Source organism: Pongo abelii, chromosome 2, assembly GCF_028885655.2.
Source record: "Pongo abelii isolate AG06213 chromosome 2, NHGRI_mPonAbe1-v2.0_pri, whole genome shotgun sequence".
Lineage (NCBI taxonomy): Eukaryota > Metazoa > Chordata > Mammalia > Primates > Hominidae > Pongo > Pongo abelii.
The window spans coordinates 103,011,116-103,031,694 of record NC_085928.1 but is presented as its reverse complement, the minus strand read 5'-3'; the positions used below and the strand labels follow the sequence as shown (position 1 = coordinate 103,031,694).

The 20,579-nt window shown below is 48.6% G+C and overlaps 2 protein-coding genes across 12 annotated transcripts in view; one reads left to right on the top strand and one right to left on the bottom strand.

The window, feature by feature from the left end:
- The first annotated feature begins 708 nt into the window (after positions 1–708).
- RBM15B (RNA binding motif protein 15B) lies at positions 709–7,205 on the top strand. Its single transcript, XM_024244493.3, has one exon. It carries the CDS (start codon positions 736–738, stop codon positions 3,406–3,408), a length of 2,673 nt encoding a protein of 890 aa, XP_024100261.1. The 5' UTR covers positions 709–735; the 3' UTR covers positions 3,409–7,205.
- The window catches only part of DCAF1 (DDB1 and CUL4 associated factor 1), a 109,405-nt gene continuing 92,395 nt past the window's right edge, over positions 3,570–20,579 (bottom strand). For 6 of the 11 annotated variants that reach the window (XM_063722478.1, XM_063722479.1, XM_063722477.1 and 3 more), the window contains one exon: positions 11,671–12,619. In XM_063722478.1, coding sequence (XP_063578548.1) covers positions 11,996–12,619 — 624 coding nt within the window. In that variant the 3' untranslated portion in view covers positions 11,671–11,995. Of the gene's footprint in view, positions 6,417–7,138; positions 8,118–11,670; positions 12,620–20,579 lie in introns of those variants that run through there. The other 5 variants (XM_054550673.2, XM_024244492.3, XR_008523282.2 and 2 more) reach the window with 4 other exon arrangements.

The window sequence follows — 20,579 nt, the reverse complement described above, 5'->3', positions numbered from 1 at the left end:
TTCGGGGACTGCTGCAGGTGAACCTGCACGTGGAGAATGCACAGAATGTGGGCCTTGGGTCGTGGACAGGGGCTAAGGATAGTCATGCATTAGTCCTTGGGGCTGTCAACCCTGGATCCCAGGCAGGAGATGCCAAGGAGGGTGATGTGGGGTTTGCTCAAGCCTAGTCCTAGGACTGAGGGGATACTACATAAAGAGACCACTGACTGGGTCAATGCCCCAGATCCCAACGCCCATGGAAGCTGCCACTCCTGCTCCAATCAGCGCAGGCTCCAGCGCCTGCAAGAGGAGATAGTTGGACCCAGAGCGGCAAAGCACGCCTGGGAGCACAAAGCGTTAGGTCGTCCCGCCGGCCTCTCAGGGTTCGCTACACTCCGCATAGCCTCCAGCATCGGCCATGCGGGCCGCGCGGTGGCGCCAGAGCGCGCGGCCCAGGCCCACTCATCCGGCACTCACAGGGTCACATGGCACTGGGCGACGCAGCGCGATGACGCAAGCCCCTCGCGGGTCTTGCTCCGCCCGCCGCAGAGTCACGTAGCACGGCCGGCGCACCTTGATAACGCAATGCCCGGCCCCTCGGCGCCGCTCCCGCCCCGCCCCGCCCCGCTGCCACCGCCGCGCCGAGTCCTTTTGTCCAAGATGGCGGCGCCGGGGGCGCTGCCTCCTCGGCCGCCGCCTCCGCCGCCGCCGCCGCTGTGAGAAAGCTACGGGCCGCCCGCCCGCCGCGCCAGCGCCATGAAGCGGCAGAGCGAGCGAGACTCTAGCCCGAGCGGGCGCGGCTCGTCATCGTCGGCCAAGCGTCCGCGGGAGCGCGAACGGGAGGCGGAGGCGGGCGGGCGGCGGGCGGCGCACAAGGCCTCTGGCGGCGCCAAGCACCCGGTTCCAGCGCGGGCCCGCGACAAACCCCGCAGCAGCGGAAGCGGCGGGGGCGGGCATCGCGACGGCCGCGGCACTGGGGACGCTAATCACCGCGCGAGTAGCGGGCGCTCCTCGGGCTCCGGCGCTGGCGGCGGGGGACGCGGCGGCAAGGCCTCGGGGGACCCGGGCGCCTCCGGCTTGTCGCCCCGCGCGTCTCCTCTGCCGCCGCCTCCGCCACCGCCTGGGGCCGACCCCGCGGGTCCCGGCTCATCCGCGGCCGCGCCTGAGTACAAGACGTTGCTCATCAGCAGCCTGAGCCCCGCGCTGCCCGCCGAACACCTCGAGGACCGGCTTTTCCACCAGTTCAAGCGCTTCGGCGAGATCAGCCTCCGCCTGTCGCACACGCCTGAGCTGGGCCGTGTGGCCTACGTGAACTTCCGGCACCCACAGGACGCGCGCGAGGCCCGCCAGCACGCCCTGGCCCGGCAGCTGCTGCTCTACGACCGCCCGCTCAAGGTAGAGCCCGTGTACTTGCGCGGCGGCGGCGGGAGCAGTCGGCGAAGTAGCAGCAGCAGCGCCGCCGCTTCCACGCCTCCCCCAGGGCCGCCCGCGCCCGCCGACCCGCTCGGCTACCTCCCGCTACACGGAGGCTACCAGTACAAGCAGCGCTCGCTGTCCCCCGTCGCTGTCCCGCCCCTGCGGGAGCCCCGTGCTCGTCACGCCGCCGCAGCCTTCGCCCTGGATGCTGCCGCTGCCGCCGCCGTGGGACTGTCCCGGGAGCGGGCCCTGGACTACTACGGGCTGTACGACGACCGTGGGCGCCCCTATGGTTACCCAGCTGTGTGCGAGGAGGACCTGATGCCCGAGGACGACCAGCGGGCCACGCGCAACCTCTTCATTGGGAACCTGGACCACAGCGTATCTGAGGTGGAGCTGCGAAGGGCCTTCGAGAAATACGGCATCATCGAGGAGGTGGTAATCAAGAGGCCTGCCCGTGGCCAGGGCGGTGCCTATGCCTTCCTCAAGTTCCAGAACCTGGACATGGCCCATAGGGCTAAGGTGGCCATGTCGGGCCGAGTGATTGGTCGCAACCCCATTAAGATAGGCTATGGCAAGGCCAACCCCACCACTCGTCTCTGGGTGGGTGGCCTGGGACCTAACACGTCACTGGCGGCTCTGGCCCGAGAGTTTGACCGCTTTGGGAGCATTCGGACCATTGATCACGTCAAAGGAGATAGCTTTGCCTATATTCAGTACGAGAGCTTGGACGCAGCCCAGGCCGCCTGTGCTAAAATGAGGGGTTTTCCCTTGGGTGGACCAGACCGCAGGCTCCGCGTGGATTTTGCCAAAGCAGAGGAGACTCGGTACCCCCAGCAGTACCAGCCCTCACCACTCCCTGTGCATTATGAGCTGCTCACAGATGGATACACCCGGCACCGCAACCTGGACGCCGACCTGGTGCGGGACAGGACGCCCCCACACCTTCTGTACTCAGACCGAGACCGGACTTTTTTGGAAGGGGACTGGACCAGCCCCAGTAAAAGCTCCGACCGCCGAAACAGCCTTGAGGGCTACAGTCGCTCAGTACGCAGCCGGAGTGGTGAGCGTTGGGGGGGAGATGGAGACCGTGGTTTGCCCAAGCCCTGGGAAGAGAGGCGGAAACGGAGAAGCCTTTCCAGTGACCGTGGGAGGACAACCCACTCCCCATATGAGGAACGGAGTAGGACCAAGGGCAGTGGGCAGCAGTCAGAGCGGGGCTCCGACCGCACCCCTGAGCGCAGCCGCAAGGAGAACCACTCCAGTGAAGGGACCAAGGAGTCCAGCAGCAACTCCCTCAGCAACAGCAGACATGGGGTTGAGGAACGGGGCCACCACCACCACCATCACGAGGCTGCAGACTCTTCCCACGGGAAGAAGGCAAGAGACAGCGAGCGCAATCACCGGACCACGGAGGCCGAGCCCAAGCCTCTGGAAGAGCCAAAACATGAGACCAAAAAGCTGAAGAATCTTTCAGAGTACGCTCAGACACTACAGCTAGGTTGGAATGGGCTTCTAGTGTTGAAAAACAGCTGCTTCCCCACGTCTATGCATATCCTAGAGGGGGACCAGGGGGTGATCAGCAGTCTCCTCAAAGACCACACTTCTGGGAGCAAGCTGACCCAGCTGAAGATCGCCCAGCGCCTTCGACTGGACCAGCCCAAGCTTGACGAGGTCACACGACGCATCAAGCAGGGGAGCCCCAACGGCTATGCGGTCCTCTTAGCCACCCAGGCAACCCCCAGTGGGCTTGGCACTGAGGGGATGCCCACAGTGGAGCCTGGTCTGCAGAGGCGGCTTCTCAGGAACCTGGTCTCCTACTTGAAACAGAAGCAGGCCGCAGGGGTGATCAGCTTGCCAGTGGGGGGGTCCAAGGGCAGAGACGGCACAGGCATGCTCTACGCCTTCCCACCCTGCGACTTTTCCCAGCAGTACCTCCAGTCAGCACTAAGGACATTGGGCAAGCTAGAAGAAGAACACATGGTGATAGTCATCGTCAGAGACACTGCCTAGCCCAAGCCTGTCTTTCCCAGCGTCATGTTTGTGTCACAAAAGCAGTTAGTTATTTTAAAATCTGATCCCCTCTCTACCCTACCACTTTGGTTTGAATTATCTCCTGGGTTATTTTGGTTCATTTGGGTGGGGATCAAAGTCCTGTCCACCACCAAAACTAAGTTCTTAGATTTTGGGGGATTTTTTTTTTTAAACAGTGATGAGAAGGGAATCCGGTTATGTTGATTTCTAGTGTACAAGATACTGTCTGCTGTGGTTCTGTATTTTTTTATTTTTTGACCAACTGTATGGAAAGTTGTCAGTAAAACCTTTGACAGAGGATGGATTTTTAAACCTGTTCAGAGTCCTGGTTTAATCAAGCTAAGAATCGAAGACTTCCCTAGTGCATGTACAGGAATGCCCTACGTCATCTGTCCAGCACCACTGCTGCACGGGTCACTCTTGGCCTCTCAGTTCTTCAGGTTCAGTCTGGACTCTACTCACACTCATTTTTATCTTGGCTGACACCAGGCAAGCTTCAGTTTGGGCTCTGGACGCTGCCACACAAGCCCGAGTAGAGCCCATGCAAAGGAAGGGATGGGGTGAACCCAAGGCCTGTGGTCAGCAGCTACTGATGGGTTTTTCTGCCTTAAACCACGTGTGTGTGTCCATCAGTTTGAGCTGTGGCTGTTTGGGACAGAGTGCCCACTCAGCATGTTTGGCAGCAGGTAGCCTTCAGCAGCTGTGTAGTCTTGTACAAGGAGAAGCTGTGCACTGTTGATGCCAGGGGGGTCTCAGGGCCCCTGATCTGTCCAGGCTCCTGGTTCGGCCTCCTTTCTAGCCTCACTCAGCCCAGGGATATCCAGTGTTGGGAGACAGAGTTGCCTCAGGTTCCCAGGGGCCCGGGAGTCCAAATACTGGAATGGAGGGTTGGAGACAGCCTTCCTTGGATTTACTCATGAACTTTGCCTAGATGTTTGTGATTTTTGGCTTTCTCTGGTCACTCAGGGCTGATGGGTAATAGAGCAGGCCCGTGCCCAGTCATACCTAGAGCTTTGTGGGGGGAATAATGAACCTCTAGACTGAAGTACTTACAGGGGAGCACAGTGGACTAGGGGATGCCCTTGGTAATGACGGTTTCCTAGGTGCAAAATCAGAGCATGTGCCTACACCTTGTGCCCTGATGCCGAGGTGGAGACCATTGGGAAATAATAATAGATATTTTTCTGGGGGGAAATCACAAGTCACTGAGGTGTTTGTTTGTTAGGCAGTGCTAGAGCTTGAAGCCACTCAAGCCAGTTGGGGAGGAAAGGGATGCAGAGGTACCCTCTAGCTGGGAGGAAGGGTGAGATTCTGTCTTCCCTGTCTCAAGTAAGTTACTGCGGACAGTGCAGGCCAGGGAGGAAAACCAGAGCACACAGTTGTCACCATGGAACACCCCAAATGCCACTCTTCAGAGTGTCTGGCACCTTGGGTGTTCAAACAGGGAACATTGTCAGGACTGAAGAGAACAGAAGCTCTGGTAAGCGAATGAGCCCCTAGATAACCAGGAACTCCAGATTCTGCTGGCCGTGGCATCCTCTCTCCAGGTCTGCTCCCTTACCGGAGCTAGGATGAGGTAGCATGAGTGACACCTGAGATTAGAGGCTGGGGCTCAGTGCAGGCTGTGGAGAGGCCACGCTGGTCCACAGGAACACTTGGCAGTGCACTCGTAGACCCCTCGGTGATGTGGAATGGACAGGTGCCTCGCAAGAGAGCAAGCACGTTCATAACAAAACAGCAACACAAAGATGTTAAGCATGTTTATTTATTTGCCTGTTTTTACTTGAGCTATGGTCACAGCTGCCAGGTGCCTAAGCAAGTCAGTTGGGTACAGCAGGACACGCCACCATTCCAGGGTAGCTGGTACCACCAGAAACAGGAGTGGGTCTTGTCCTGTTGAAGGCACACTGCAGTGGTTTTCCTGCAGCTCTCCAACAAATGCCTGAGTCACAGGCCAGAGCTGCCTTGGTATGTAAGTCCAAAACTTCTCTGGGCTACCTATCTTCCTTCATGAAGCAGGTGCTCAGGACCCAGAAGAATCTACCTCCCAGCTTTCTGAGACAGAACCAAGTAAAAGGAAACACGCTAGAAAACGTGCCTGGAGAAGACACTTCAACCTTTGCCTTATCCAACCCCTCTTCAGAGAAAGGTGTCCCATGGCCCCAAAAACAACTGCCAAGTTTTGGTGAGGAGTGACACCCTGGCATGACATTTCTTCTCTTTCCTGGCCCTCAACCACTTCCTTCCTTTGGCTCTTAAGACCTAGCAGGTTCTGTGAACTCTCAGGCCTTGGCCAGCACTAGTTAGGGGAGGTCAGGTGGTCAATGTCCTGGTGATTTTGTGAGACTGCCCCAGTGAGAAAACTCTTACTGCAGGCATCCAGTGCCCCCACCCGGGGTTCAGGCCCTGTCTAAGGTGTTGCTTAACGACAAGAAGGCAAAATTTGCCTCACTGGTGGTGTGCCACTGTTCTCATGCTGCCTCCTAAGTGACTCCGATTTTCAGCCCTGGTAGAATAAGGAAGACAGCTGATGCTTCCTTAGCCTCTTACCACATGTTCCTAAGGGTGTGTTGTCAAGCCAACCTGAATTCTGCCTCCCTATTGTAGTCCCTATCTCCCCCATAGAGACCTGTGGGTGCTCCCAGCAGAGTTGAGACTGGCTCCATTGAGTTAATGACTAGAATATAGTGCTTTCACTACTTCTTAATTGTTAACCTGTTTTCTTCTGATGCCATCAGTACCAGCAGTCAGACTATTCCACTGGTTAAGTGTTAACTACCATTAAAGCGAGGCATGAAGCAAAGAGCTGAGTGAGTCTTCTGCTCTCCAGAGGACTAAGAAATGCCTGTGTGACACAGACCCACTTCAGTGTATACGGCAAATTCTATAGTGCTTCTGAGCCCAGCAGAGCTTTACCTGCCCCTGGAGAGTTTTAGCCATCTTGTGTTTCTTGTTTACTTCACAACCAAATTTGTCCCCTCTTCTCTCTGTTAACGGAGAGAAGTCACTTTAGCTGGATAATACCTATGTAACAAACTGAGCAGCTGTTATTTGGGCAAAATCAAAGGAAGAAAGAGACTATGGTCTTCTATTTATTGTGGGAAGGAAAACAGGGTGGGGTGGGTGAGTGAAAAGGTGGAAATCCCTGGTACTTTGCCTGGTGGTTACACAGTTTTAACGATAGGCCAATTTTAGGGGCCTCTGAAGTATCTTTCTACAAACGCAGACCAAGCTCCACTACCCCTAACCTGCCAGGATGCTCAAGTTCACTGTCACAATCCCTTTCAGAAAACATTAGTGGCCGTTGCCCCAGCTACATAGATGGCCGAAATGCCTTCACTCCTTAGCTTTGCCAACTCCATCCTCCAAAACTTCCCAGAATACCTCCCTTTCCAGTTCCACCAAATCTGTACTTGGGAGCAGCCTGCTGGATCCAGAACATGAGAACAGAGAGCTGCGTCCACAGGGGACAAAGCCCTGACCTCTCCTCTCTCCACATTACCCGTACAAAAACAGGTCCTCCCCATGAGAGAGCTACAGGGCAGGGGCAGACACTGTGAGTATAAGCTACTTTCCTCCCTGGAGTGCTCTATGTGGGCAGAACATGCTCTCCCTGCCTCTCCTGGAAGGTGTCTTCTCTATGGCCTGGCTAGAGCTGCAAAAAAGGGACACACCCCACTTGGGTAAAAGAAAATAGGGAAAGGCCATAAACAAAGACAGACTTGTAGTTTATTTTGTATTTTTTTTAAATAAATACACTTTACATTAAAGAAAAAGGCCTTTGATTTGTAATTTCCACATTGGGGAGAAAGGGAAGAAAAAAAGATTTTTGAAAAACTGAATCACAAAGAAAAATAGAGGGAGTGAACTTATATCCTAAGTTCCCTCAACTCCACAAAACCAATATCCACAATGACCATGCTGCCCCCAAACCATGAAGGTGAGTGAATTTAGGCATTTACCCAGCAGACAGAGTGCCTTCCTCCCCACCTCTGGCACAAAGGAAAACAAATTAACCTGACAGCATATGAGGCAACAAAACAGGTTAAAAAATCATATATTATATTTATAATAAAATATTCTTAATCCTTATCAATTTAAGAAACCACGATTTTCCTTTTCATTTAAATACGTATGTAAAAATGCCTCTATATTGTTCTTTAGACATCATTTTCTTCCAAAGAAAATGAAGTGCAGGGACAAGAGACCTGGTGGATATAAGTTCATACCCTCAGTTATAAATGCCTGTTTTTTTTCCTTTTTAAAGTTTTATAAAAAACTATTTCTGTTCTTTAAGTAAAGAACATTATACAAAGAAAATATATTGTGAAATACCCCAGAGACATGTTTTTTTTTTCCCTTGAAAGATATGTCCATCCTAGGAAATGGTGGGGGGTGGGGGTGGGGGGTGCAGAGTAGGGCCTAGTCCCTGTTGTCATTTTTGTGGTGGTTATTGTTTCTGGAAGGACTCTCGGGTGCCAGTGAGGCTCTCTAAGCCATAATTTTCTGAATGCAGGGCATGCAGCTCCTTAAAAGACAGCCCTGGGAGAAAGAGAAGGGAATATGTTCTGAATTCATTTGACTCAGTTTCTCGCCTGCCAAGAATCTCTTCCAAGCAGTGATGGCTCCTCACTCATTCAGAGATAAGACGATGTCATCTTCCAAATCAGAGTTGTCAGAGCTGTCAGCTGAAAGGGAAGAAAAGGGAGAGACAAGATTACACACTAGGCTTATAGGAAGCTTTCATACGGAAGCACCTGCATTCACATACATTCATGCCCGAGCAAGGTTAACTACCAGTTTCCAGAAAGAAGAAAACACATCAATTAACTCCTTGGAGCTGGCTCTGGAGAATACTCCTGTTGCTTGGCAGTTGTATTCTCCCTGAGACCTTTTGCTCTCCAAAGGGCCTGGACACAGTGCCCCTGCTTCCTGCCTGGGAGGTGCTGAAGGGATCAAGCGAGTGCCATCTGAAGCTTCCCCTTCAGATGGCTGCAAAGGGGCAGAGCTGAGGGGAGCAGTGAGTGAGCCTCCATGGCCCTTGACCTCTGGTGTCCTTCAAGGATAGGCACAGGCCTGCCTGACCCCAAGAGACCACTAGAAAGGCAGGCTAAGACCAGGCAAAAGTGAGAGATGTATCTTTTCTGAAACACCTTAGTCACTCCCTTCAATCCTCAGAAGACCTACCACCAAGGCAGAGATAGTCACCCTAGATTCATGCCTCTGTAATTTCGGAATATAGTCTGCAAATTATATTCCCAAAAAGGTGCAGGCCAATTTGCAGCAATACAGAAGAAGTAGCTACCCATCCAGAGACAGGAGGCCAGCGGGAGCAGTGTGACGCCCTGGAAGACAGCACTGTCTCTGATGGGGACCCTCTCTGCTTGACAATCTGCCTTCTCTGGCAGCACACGGACACATTAACACTTCTGGAAGGATCTGTTAAGGGGTGAAACTTAAGTGGTAGCAAAAAGGACCCTCAAGATGAGGTAGATATACCATGTCTGGCTGATCAAAATCAGAAAGAAACAGGGTATCTAGCTTGTAGGGACTCTAATATTCGCTGAGTCAAAGAAAAGGAAAGTTCTCAGTGCCCAATTTGATTCCTCGTAGCTCAGGAAGCTATGAAACCATTTTAACCAGGTCCCCCGTAAAACAGACAAACCCTGAGCTGGAGCCCTGCAAATGCCCCATGTGGTAAGGGGCAGACACTAGATGCAAAGAATCCCTCATCAGCCTTTTCCAGTGCCTAAGAAATCAACTCTTGGACAAACAGAGAAAGAACAATTCATGTTCCCAAACCTTCCTTCATTCATTATCCCCAAACACAATTTCCTTTAGGAGGAAAACTGAAGTGGACAAAGGAAAACCAAGAAAAGCATGGCAATGATATAAAAAAGTCTGGAAGTGAGCAAAAGAAATGGCTGACAAAACCAGTGTTCCTGGGTCTAAGTGGGCACAAGAGTGGCCTGACTGTATTGGTGATGTATTGGTGAAGAGTAGGAAAACAAGATGGAGATGGCAAAGAACTATTATCTAACACAGCTGAACAAAGCAAGCCTCAGCTCCTCTGCTATAAGAGCTCCAGGAGGAAGTGTCACAGGAGGGTGTGGGGCCTCCTCCCCAGAGCCAAGTCCAGCACTGTGTCCCCACCACATACCACAAACTTGCCTGGTCCCTGCGGCAGCATCCGCAGCATCCCCCAGGACTCATGCTCTCCACAAGCCAACAATGCCAGACCCACCGGCCTGAGACCCTTCTGCCCAGCAGCTATGCAGCTCTTAAGAACTAAGAATCTTAACCACGCTGTAGCACATCTAAGAACTGTAAATGCAGCTTAACGAGATGACAGCACAATCTTCTTTAAGCAAGTAACTGTCAGGCTCAAGGTCTGAGAGAAAACCTCCAGGGCTTGGGCACCAACTCCCCTCTGGTGGTCAGATCATAGGACGCCTTTCTCTACCTTCCTTATCCTTTCCCCATTCTCCAAGTGTTGAAGTGACCCAATTCCAAACCCTGGTTAGGACCTTCCATTCTGAAAGGTCACTAAGGCAGACAATCTAGGTATAATTAATCCCTGTGGTGTTTAACCTATCGCTCTACAACATACAGGTTTTGGAGGCAGGGCTGACAAGCAGAGACACATAAAGATCTCAGAATCAGGCAGGGCGCGGTGGCTCATGCCTGTATCCCAGCACTTTGGGAAGCCAAGGCAGGCGGATCACGACGTCAGGAGATCGAGACCATCCTGACTAACACGGTGAAACCCTGTCTCTGCTAAAAATACAAAAAATTAGCTGGGCGAGGTGGCGGGCACCTGTAGTCCCAGCTACTCAGGAGGCTGAGGCAGGAGAATGGCGTGAACCCGGGAGGCGGAGCTTGCAGTGAGCCAAGATTGCGCCACTGCACTCCAGCCTGGGCAACAGAGTGAGACTCCATCTCAAAAAAAAAAAAAAAAAAGATCTCAGAATCAAGCTGTTTCTCTTCCTAGGGCCAGGGCTCTGCATCTGGAATCAGGAAGTCCCTGCAGGGTCCAGGGCGTACGTAAAGGTACATGGGGGCGCATGGGTGTGGTTTTCTATAGTTTCTATGGCTTTCACCCTATCCTAAAAGGGCTCTTCATAAGCCCAGTAAGGTTCAGAGCTACTGCTCTAAAGGATTAGTGTGAGGCAAAACCATGGGTGCTAAGAATGCTCTGCTTGCTGACAGCAGCTGGCTCTTCTATGAAACACAGAAAGAGCCATGGAGTGTGCTCCAGATGCCACCTCTGCATCTCCACCTCAATTCTGAAGTCCACTCTGAGACGTCCTCAAGTTGTGATCCATTATTTTCATATCGTAAATATTCTCATAAAGTAACAACATTCTCACAACTGATAAAGTTTTCCAGATTACCTTTGGCTTGAAAGAAGGAATTTCCTGAACAGCTAAAAGAGGCAGTAATTGTACAGGCCAAATACAAACTGAGTGGCTTTATATTCAAATTAAGAATGGAAAAATTAAAGTGATGCTCTCTTATTTTGGGAGCACCACCATCAGCTGGCCTGCTGTTTGTTGACCCTGCGAACCTGCCCTGCTAACTACTTGTAATTGAAAGGAGGTATAACTTGTTTCCCATGTCTCACTATTCACATATGACAAAAACGTTCATTAAAACTTTGTCTGACCATGGCTTCGGCCTACTCCACTGAATCACCTCAGCCTCCAAGTATGAAAAAACAGAAGTTGATCAACAGCAGATGAACAGATAGAAGACACTCCCCTACCTTCCCACCCTCAAGCTTCCTCAAAATACAGCCTTGGTAAGAAGATTCGTGTACAGCTGCAGAGCTAACAGGCTCTTTGAGCTATTTGCTGATTTCTGCAGGATTCATTACCATAGTCAGGGGACAACTTGACTTCAGAAACCTAATGGGAAATAACTAGAAAAACTGGAGTTTGTTCCTCAAAATTTGGATTAAGAAAAAAAGGTAAATAAAAGGAAGTGAATAAACCAGAGGCCAAAGGGAAAATATTTGTCCCTTGGCCGTTAGGAGGGATTAGCCAAAGGGAGACAGGAAAGGGCTCCTCCACAAGAGGGCCTGCATTTCTTTATAATTCACCCCAAAAAGAACAGCACCCCATGAGGGGCTGCTTCTGACTGATTCTAGCCGTGGGCCTCGGCAGAGAGCTACACTTTGGCCTTTCATTCTAAGGCTAATCCTCTAAAGCAGGAGTTGACAAACTACAAGCCCACCACCTATTTTTGCAAAACAAAGTTTTATTAGAACACAGCCACAATCATTCATTTATGGATTGTCTATGACTGCTTTCTCAGTACAACAGCAGAGTCGAAGAGCTGCAACAAAGGCCATATAGCCTACAAAGCATTTTTTTTGTTTGTTTGAGATACGGAGTCTCACTCTATTAGCCCAGCCTGGAGTGCAGTGGCACGATCTTGGCTCACTGCAACCTCCGCCTCCCAGGTTCAAGTGATTCTCCTGCCTCAGCCTCCCAAGTAGCTGGGATTATAGGCATGTGCCACCACGCCCGGCTAATTTTGTATTTTTAGTAAAGACAGGATTTCATCATGTTGCCCAGGCTGGTCTCGAACTCCTGACCTCAGGTGATCCACCCACCTCGGCCTCCAAAGTGCTGGGATTACAGGTGTGAGCCACCGTGCCCGGCTGCATAAAATATTTACTGTCTGGTCTTACAGAAGAAGTCTGCCAATCTCTACTTGAAAGATAAGAGATGACAGCCATTTGGTTGGGTTCCATAGTCTGACAGGAGAGGAGGGCAGAGATGCAAAGGTGCTTTGCCTCAAGAGACCACAGTAGTGAATCAAACCATGGGGCACAGAACCGTGGTATGGCTTGCCCTCTAAGTTGTAAGAGCACAAAAGAAGGGATCTTGCCCTGCGTGCCAAGGCTCAGCCTGAACTCTGCCCTATACTTACTGTCCCCCAGGATCAGTTCCACCTCCTCATCTGCATCAGAGTCTTCATCCTCCCCGTCCTCTCCCTCCTCTAGAAGGTTTGCTAGCTCCTCATCAGAGGGAGAGAAGTCATTGTCCCCATCTTCCCCTGCGTTCTCATTATTGTCGTCCTCCTCCAACTCCGCCTCCAGCAACTGGTCAGTGTCAAGCTCATCTAAATCATCAGTGTCATCATCATCTTCATCATCATCTTCTTCCTCCTGTTCTTCCTCTTCCTGGTAAGAAAGCATAAGGTTCATTAGTACAAACACAGAGGCCTGACCCATGTGGGCCACATGGCGAGTCGACCAAAGGGACAGGGTAGGAAACTGTCAGTAGATGGGGTAGTGATCTAGACAAGCACAGACTTTATGAGCCAGCCAGACTTGTCAGTGATGGCTGAGATAGGCACACGTCCCTCAAGACGGTCAAAGCACCCCTCAGACAAGGATTAATGGTCACACAGCCCTTATGCAAGGAAACAGACAACTCGCTTCACAGAAGTCTCTGCCATCAATATTCTAGGAGCCCAAGGGGGCTCTTCTTTCTCACCTGCATCAACCAAAGCAAGTGAAATCAGCTGAGGCACTAGAAAAAATCCTTTTACCTGGAATCTAAAATGCAACGCTTTAAACAAAATGGAAGAACATAGCTGCTCATTATCTCCTCAGCCCTTCAAGCTCTTGCCCTTGATCTTCTAACCAAGAATGTGGATAAGCTCCTAACCATGCTATCACAAACATTTGATCAAAACAACATTGCAACAAAAGACTTAAAATATAGAACACTAACAGAAACCCATATTTCCTGTTATAAGGCAAAAAGAAAAAAAAGTATGCTAGAGAAACTATCTTTCCATTCTTACAAGAACTTGCCAAAGGCAAGAAAATTACCAGAACATCAATGAAATACTTTGTTCTAGGGACCCTGGGCTTCGTAAATGGTACATTCTGGCATCTGCCACAGATTTCGGATTTGCATTAGAATCCCAAATGTTTCCCTTCAAAAGGGAGAGGACACAAAGATACCTCTTTGATTTGACAGGGATAACAGGCATTCCCAAGTAAACGTAGCTGCCACTCAAGACACTTATCTTTCTGCTCAAACATCAACTGTCAGCCTTGCCAATAGAAAAGGATTCTAATTGTTACAATAATAAAATGTAAAATTCATTTAATACATCAACCTAATGAAAGTCAAGACGGAATAAGCCTGACGTAAGTGCAAAAAATTTTTTTTTTGTTTTTATTATTTTAAAACTTATACTCAGTGGTTACATCTTTTTTCATTTTAAAGGTGTTATTGCCTGCCAAGCACTTAAAAAACAAGCATTTTGTGCTTACCCAGCCACTAGAAACCAGTGTGTAACATAAGCTAGGATCATTCAGCAGGGTAGCTCCGCTTTGCGGACTTCTGGTAATTTTGGAACCACCATTAGTGACTTTTTGATAAACTGTGTAATTCAGTAACGTAGACTCTTCAAAATTTCTGCCAGCTATGTTGGAAAAACTGAGCCCCTTTTAAATACCTAGTACTCCTAATACTTGTGCAAGTGCGTGTATGGTCTGTACCAGATTTTGTGGGAGCGTTTGTGTATGTGCCAACACACACACATAGAAGGCCTGAGACTGTTCCAAAGCCTTGGCCACACATCCCCTCCAGAGGTGAGTGGATAAATAACTACTAAGCATTCACCCGCCTCAAAGGAACTATGAGTGTCCGGAGTCAACAATTATAAACTGAAACACAGACAGGCTCTCAGCCCCTACAAGCACATAAGCTCATACAAATAACTGGGAAAGGAGAGCGGAGTCAAAATTCAGGGGATATCATCCAAGTGCTTACCAGATTACAACTTTTGCCTCTTTTTCCAGGCGTATTTTCAAAGACTTGACCAAAATTAGCTAATCCACTAACAAAGTGCCACAGTTAAAAATAAGTAAAGAAGAAAGTACCCAGGGCCCTGTGTCTCTTAATTAAGGCTTCGTGGACAGAACACTTACGTTTAAAATTTAAGATAGCACAACTAAAGGTCCACGGTTGAGTGGGTACATGAAAGGTTAAACTGCTCAAATAGGCATGGGCTAGCCAGAAAATTCATGAAGACAATTCTCTTTCATTTTGAAGAACATCGAGGCTTAGCTGATCTAGAAGAACTGAACAAAAAGCTTCCATATCAAGAGCAATCCTGGAAAATTTTCAAGCAGGGTCTAAGCTTTGAACTAGATACCATTCCAAACTCTTCCAGCAGCAGACAAACCCAAATTTTACTTAATTTTATAGCAGAAAAAACAGATGTATATATATTCATCCCAGAAGGCCACAAACACATCATATGTGACCATGAGAGAGACAAGGGGAAATTAGTAGGAAAGAGATCCACCCGAATCTCAAGTTGAGCACCTCACTTTGTTGTCTCTACTTTGTATTTAATGCCCAATGCTGATTTCTCACCATGTATTTTGTCACACATGGACATAGCCATAAACTCACTTTCCAAATTTTAAATCTGAAACCGGGATCATGAAGCAGAGGCTCACAAGACCTATCCAAAATGTTGTGGCAGAACCCAAAAGAGATTCTAGGAAGCAATTTTAGGCACATTCTCTGCTGGTCAAGTAACTGGTGGCATGAGCCCCTCTCCTTCAGAGCTAAAGAATAAAGCTGCCAATAATGAGTGGTCCAAAAAGTAAAAACTAAAAATAATTATTTAATGAAAAAGCAAAGCTTAGCTGGGCACAACGGCACACATCTGTAGTCCCAGCTAATCAGGAAGCTGAGGCAGAAGGATCACTTGATCCCAGGAATTCAAGGCTACATCGAACTACGATTGTGCCACTGCACTCCAGCCTGGGCAACAGAGTGAGATCCCATTTCTTTGAAAAAAAAAAACAGGCCAGGCGCGGTGGCTCACACCTGTAATCCCAACACTTTGGGAGGCCGAGGCGGGCAGATCACGAGATAAGGAGATCGAGACCATCCTGGCTAACACGGTGAAACCCTGTCTCTATTAAAAATACAAAAAATTAGCTGGGTGTGGTGATGGGCACCTGTAGTCCCAGCTACTCAGGAGGCTGAGGCAGGAGAATGGCATGAACCCGGGAGGCGGAGCTTGCAGTGAGCCGAGATCGCGCCACTGCACTCCAACCTGGGCGACAGAGCGAGACTCCATCTCAAAAAAAAAAAAAACAAAAAAAAAAAACCAAATTCTGCTAGAATCCTGACTCAACTCTGACAACATTTAGAAAATGTTTTGGATCCAGGGATATTGCTTTTTTTAAATTCTCTAAGACTTCTTTTAGGGCTTAGAGGAATTCAGGGCCAGGCCATTTTAAATTAAGGTACTAATAAATTTCCCTACAGAAAGAATTCTAAAACTCTTCTCTCCTTAATTCCACCTACATCAATTTCATGGTTACCCAAAGCCCCCAAACCCTGCAGATAAACAACTCACCCCTTTCCTTTACAGAAAATAGGTCAACTGGCATAAGCTCCCTCCACTGCTCTCTGGTCCCCTCTACATCTAAACCTGCCTTCAGCCCTGGTCTGAGGAGGAAGCATGCTGCCCACTCCTGCTCTGGATCTCAGCCAACCCTGAGACCCTGTTACCACAGACACTTTTCTCATCTCCACCTCACCACCACCTTCACACTGGCTTCTCACCTTCTATGCCAAGAGGTTCAGTTCTCCCAAACCTAATAAGCTCTCCATCTACATAGGCTTCAGATGCCTTTTACCTACACTTTGGCTGGGCGCAGTGGCTCACACCTGTAATCCCAGCACTTTGGGAGGCTGAGGCGGGTGGATCACCTGAGGTCAGGAGTTCGAGACCAGCCTGGACAACATGGTGAAACCTTGTCTCTACTAAAAATACAAAATTAGTCGGGTGTGGTGGCACACGCCTTTAGTCCCAACTACTTGGGAGGCTGAGACAGGAGAATTGCTTGAACCTAGGAGGTGGAGGCCTGGGCGAGACAGAGTGAGACTCCGTCTCAAAAAAAAAAAAGAAAGAAAGAAAAAAAAAAACAGTCATTCAAATCTGATCCTGACCTTTATGTAACATGTCATATTTTGCTAAATGTATAAATGCCTACTTTTAAAAAAATACTTTTTCTGTCCTTAAAGGCTATAGGTTCACTTTAGGGTCATAAACGTTTGTTTTTCTTTCCTCACTGGCAGAATCTAACTCAAGTTACATTTTAATTATTTAGGAAAATGAGCCTTTCAGGAATCAACACATTCAGCTCTGACCAGGTGTGTGTAATCAGTAAAGACTCTTAACATCCGCTTCTAGGCAGTGAAGAACACACAGGAGGCACAGCACACAGTGTGTCCCAGATTCCAAAATGGAGTGGAAAACAGAAAGCATTATTCCTTTGTTGAGTTTTTTATTATAAATTTAAGGTTAAGTATAATTAGCTAAAATGTAGCCAGGCGCGGTGGCTCACGCCTGTAATCCCAGCACTCTGGGAGGCCGAGGCGGGCGGATCACCAGGTCAGGAGATCGAGACCATGCTGGTTAACACGGTGAAACCCCGTCTCTACTAAAAATACAAAAAATTAGCCGGGCGTGGTGGCAGGCGCCTGTAGTCCCAGCTACTCAGGAGGCTGAGGCGGGAGAATAGCGTGAGCCTGGGAGGCAGAGCTTGCAGTGAGCCAAGATCACGCCACTGTGATCCAGCCTGGGCGACAGAGCAAGACTCCATCTCAAAAAAAAAAAAAAAAAAAAAAAATTAGCTAAAATGTATTGGCTTGTCAAAATCTAGGAGCAATGATCAATTACTTATCTTTGGTTTTGTAACTTTTCTAAAAGTCAAATCAAAGATGAATGAACTGATTTCTAAAAACACAGGCACCAGGCTGGGCGCGGTGGCTCATGCCTATAATCCCAGCACTTTGGGAGGCCGAGGTGGGCGGATCACCTGAGGTCAGGAGTTCGAGATCAGCCTGGCTAACATGGTGAAACCCCATCTCTACTAAAAATACAGAATTAGCCGGGTGTGGTGGCGGGCACCTACAATCCCAGCTACTCTGGAGGCTGAGGCAAGAGACTTGCCTGAACCTGGGAGGCGGAGGTGGCAGTGAGCCAAGATCGCAACACTCTACTCCAGCCTGGGTGACAGGGCGAGACTCCATCTCAAAAAAAAAAAAAAACAGATACCAAACTTCTAATGGATAATAATGAGCTTTGATAGGTGACTAGCTTATCTCTGCTTTCATCAAATGCCTGAAGGCAGGCAAACTAGCAGCCTCGGGAACCAAATATTTATGGCTGTCCAATACATTGTGTAGGTTTTCATTCATCTAGATACAGCTGTACTTTTCATCCTTTCCTCTTAATCTCCAAACTTATTTAAGCATAAGGAGAAAGGACAAATATTTTATGGCATGTCAATTATATCTCGATAAAGCTCTTTATGCTGGACTATTTTATTAGATGACGGCTGACCATTCAGGCTTCTGAATTTATTTTGCTGTAATGAAAAGGCAAATTCAAAGGTGTTGGTCACAGGTGCCTGTATCCCTGAGCCACATAAGTCATATCTGGAACATCTGAGAAGACCTGAGAACAGATATCTAGACTAGGACAAAACTTTGAATACCAAATGATTCATAGGAAAATGAAAAGTCTCTAGTTTTAAAATCAGGTGAAGCGTACAAAGCAAAGTAAAACTAGAGACTGGTTTTCCTACAAAGGAAAGTGAGTTTAAAAAAAATTCAAGCTGGCACACTGTGCATAAGAGGCAGTAGGAAGAAATCTGATGGAGATAGTAAAAACAGCCAAACTCGACCACAAGATTCTAGAAGGAGCATGGATCAACAGAATTAAGGTTACAAAAGAGACCTACTCAAATAGATACAGTATTATCCCACCCAAAACATCTCTAAATCAAAAATCAAAATGCCAAGGGCTTGAGGGGATAAGCAGTTCTCTAACAGAGGTCCTTCAAACATGAAATGCACCAGATCATCAATAAGAGCTGTAATATGAGTATGGAGTGAAACATGCCTAGATCCTAAGAAATCTGGAAGCCACAATAATAACTTAGCCATGTTGCACACCTACCCTGCCACCTAGTCTTCTCTGAGCTAGAGCTTCCGGCTCTTCTACAGGCTGGGCTCCAGAGCCACTCCTTAGAGCCCTCTTGAGCCTGCCGAGCCTGCCCCTCTCACTCTTGGCTGTCACGCTGAGGCAGCCTCTTGCTTTCCTTCCTGCATCCAAGTCAAAAGTCCTGACCACTACCGTATGCCCTTCCTAATCTCTTTCTCCCTTAACTTCTCAGAAGTTAAGCAGGACAAAAGAAGAAGAATTAGTCAGTCTTTTCCCTGACCCAAGCCTCCCTGGAGAGGGTGGGATAAGAGGAGTGTAACTCTTAAATTATTCCCTTATGGTGGCCTCTTGCTTCCACAGCCAGCCACCAATCTCCAGTGCCTTTGCCTCTCACCACTCCATGTCTGCAAGAATAAGGCCAACCTAGAGAATAGCCTTCCAACTCCCAAGGTGTCTAGGGCAATCTCAACTTTCCTCTGAGTTGACCTCCCCCTCAAAGACAGACACCAGGCATCACATGGACCCTGGTGAGGGTTCCCAGAGAAGACTGCCGCCCACTGCCTTATTAAATGCAAGGATATGGGAGGGCTGGAATAATGATGTTGACAAATAACCCAGTTTTGGCCTCAGATTTATACTTCAACATGTAACATCCAAGAAGCCTGATTCAGAACTGATACCTGGTAGTGATGAATAAACCCATGGAGGACAAAGCAGTCGACAGCCACCCATACCATTGTAATGTACGCGCAAATGGCCTGACAACTGCACCCTCTGTATGGACTCAAGAATAAACTACGTCTTGTTTCATGATAGCTAATGTGGAAAAAGTAGGCATTAAGGAGTGAGGTGTCTAAGGTAGCAAACTGAAGTGAGAATAAAAGAACAGGCAGTATTAACCCACTTAAGGCAACCACATGAAATCTGGAAGACCTAATACCAAGCTCTGCTACCCAGAAAGACTAGAAACATGTATAAACTGTAACAGCACAGCACTCAAGAAAACACTAAAATCCATATCACAAATAAATCAAAGATCTCAAGTATCCATCGGAAAACCTCTCCCTTCTACCCGTATCTCATAACTCACATGAGCTTTAGACACTGCTGGCTCCTCTCACCCATGAAACCAAGGCCCCTAATAGAGCCCATATAGCTGGAAAGCAGTAAAGGAAAGCCTTTCTACACTAGCAGATCCTTGGCAGCATTTGGTGAAGCTGTTTCAAACTCTACAGCCTAATTATCTTTTACCAGGCCCTGAGGAAGGCTCTGCTCTGATCCCACCGTGGCCACCAGCTGCCCACCACACAAGAGTCTCCTCACTCTGCTCAGAAGCCCATTTCTGCAGATCATGAATCATCTCGGGCCTCTAATAAAATGCATGCTTAGACAGTCAAAACAGTGAAGACCAAGAGAGCACACACAGGGGATTTTAGGTTGAGTCTCTGTTCTAGCTTTTTTACCCAGGTGTATTTGATCCAGGTATACTGTGTCATCTTTGATGTACAGGTGATGCAGTATTCAAAGAATTTGATTTACAGAACAAATTATATGCTCATAACCTGTAATGCCCAACAGTAAAACACATAGCTAAATCTCAAACTAGCTAAATCTCAACAAAACACTCTTGCTTAGTCAGTACTAAGTCCCATTAGAGAAAAACATGGGTCCTTTGCCCTAGTATTAAGACTTGCATCCTTACAAAAATTACCATTTTCAAATATTACCATTTTCAAAAATTCTTGCTTTTAAAGAATTATTTTAAATGTAAGTACAAGCTGTTTTGGAAGGACGCTAAGAGAAAGCTATTACATTAGCCCTAACCACTGAGCATGTTTTATCAAAAAGTAGGGGAAGGATGAGGGCAAGAGAGCTGTGGCAATGCAAACTGAGGGACGTGTACTTTCCCCGGTCTTGTGATGCCACTGCTTCTCATCCAGAGCACCTCTGTGCCCTTAAAGAGGAGACAAAGCTGGCTGGGCGTGGTGGCTCATGCCTGTAATCCCAGCACTTTGGGAGGCCAAGGCAGGTGGATCACCTGAGGTCAGGAGTTCCAGACCAGCCTGGCCAACATTGTGAAACCCCATCTCTACTAAAAAAAATACAAAAATTAGCTGGGCGCAGTGACATGTGCCTGTAATCCC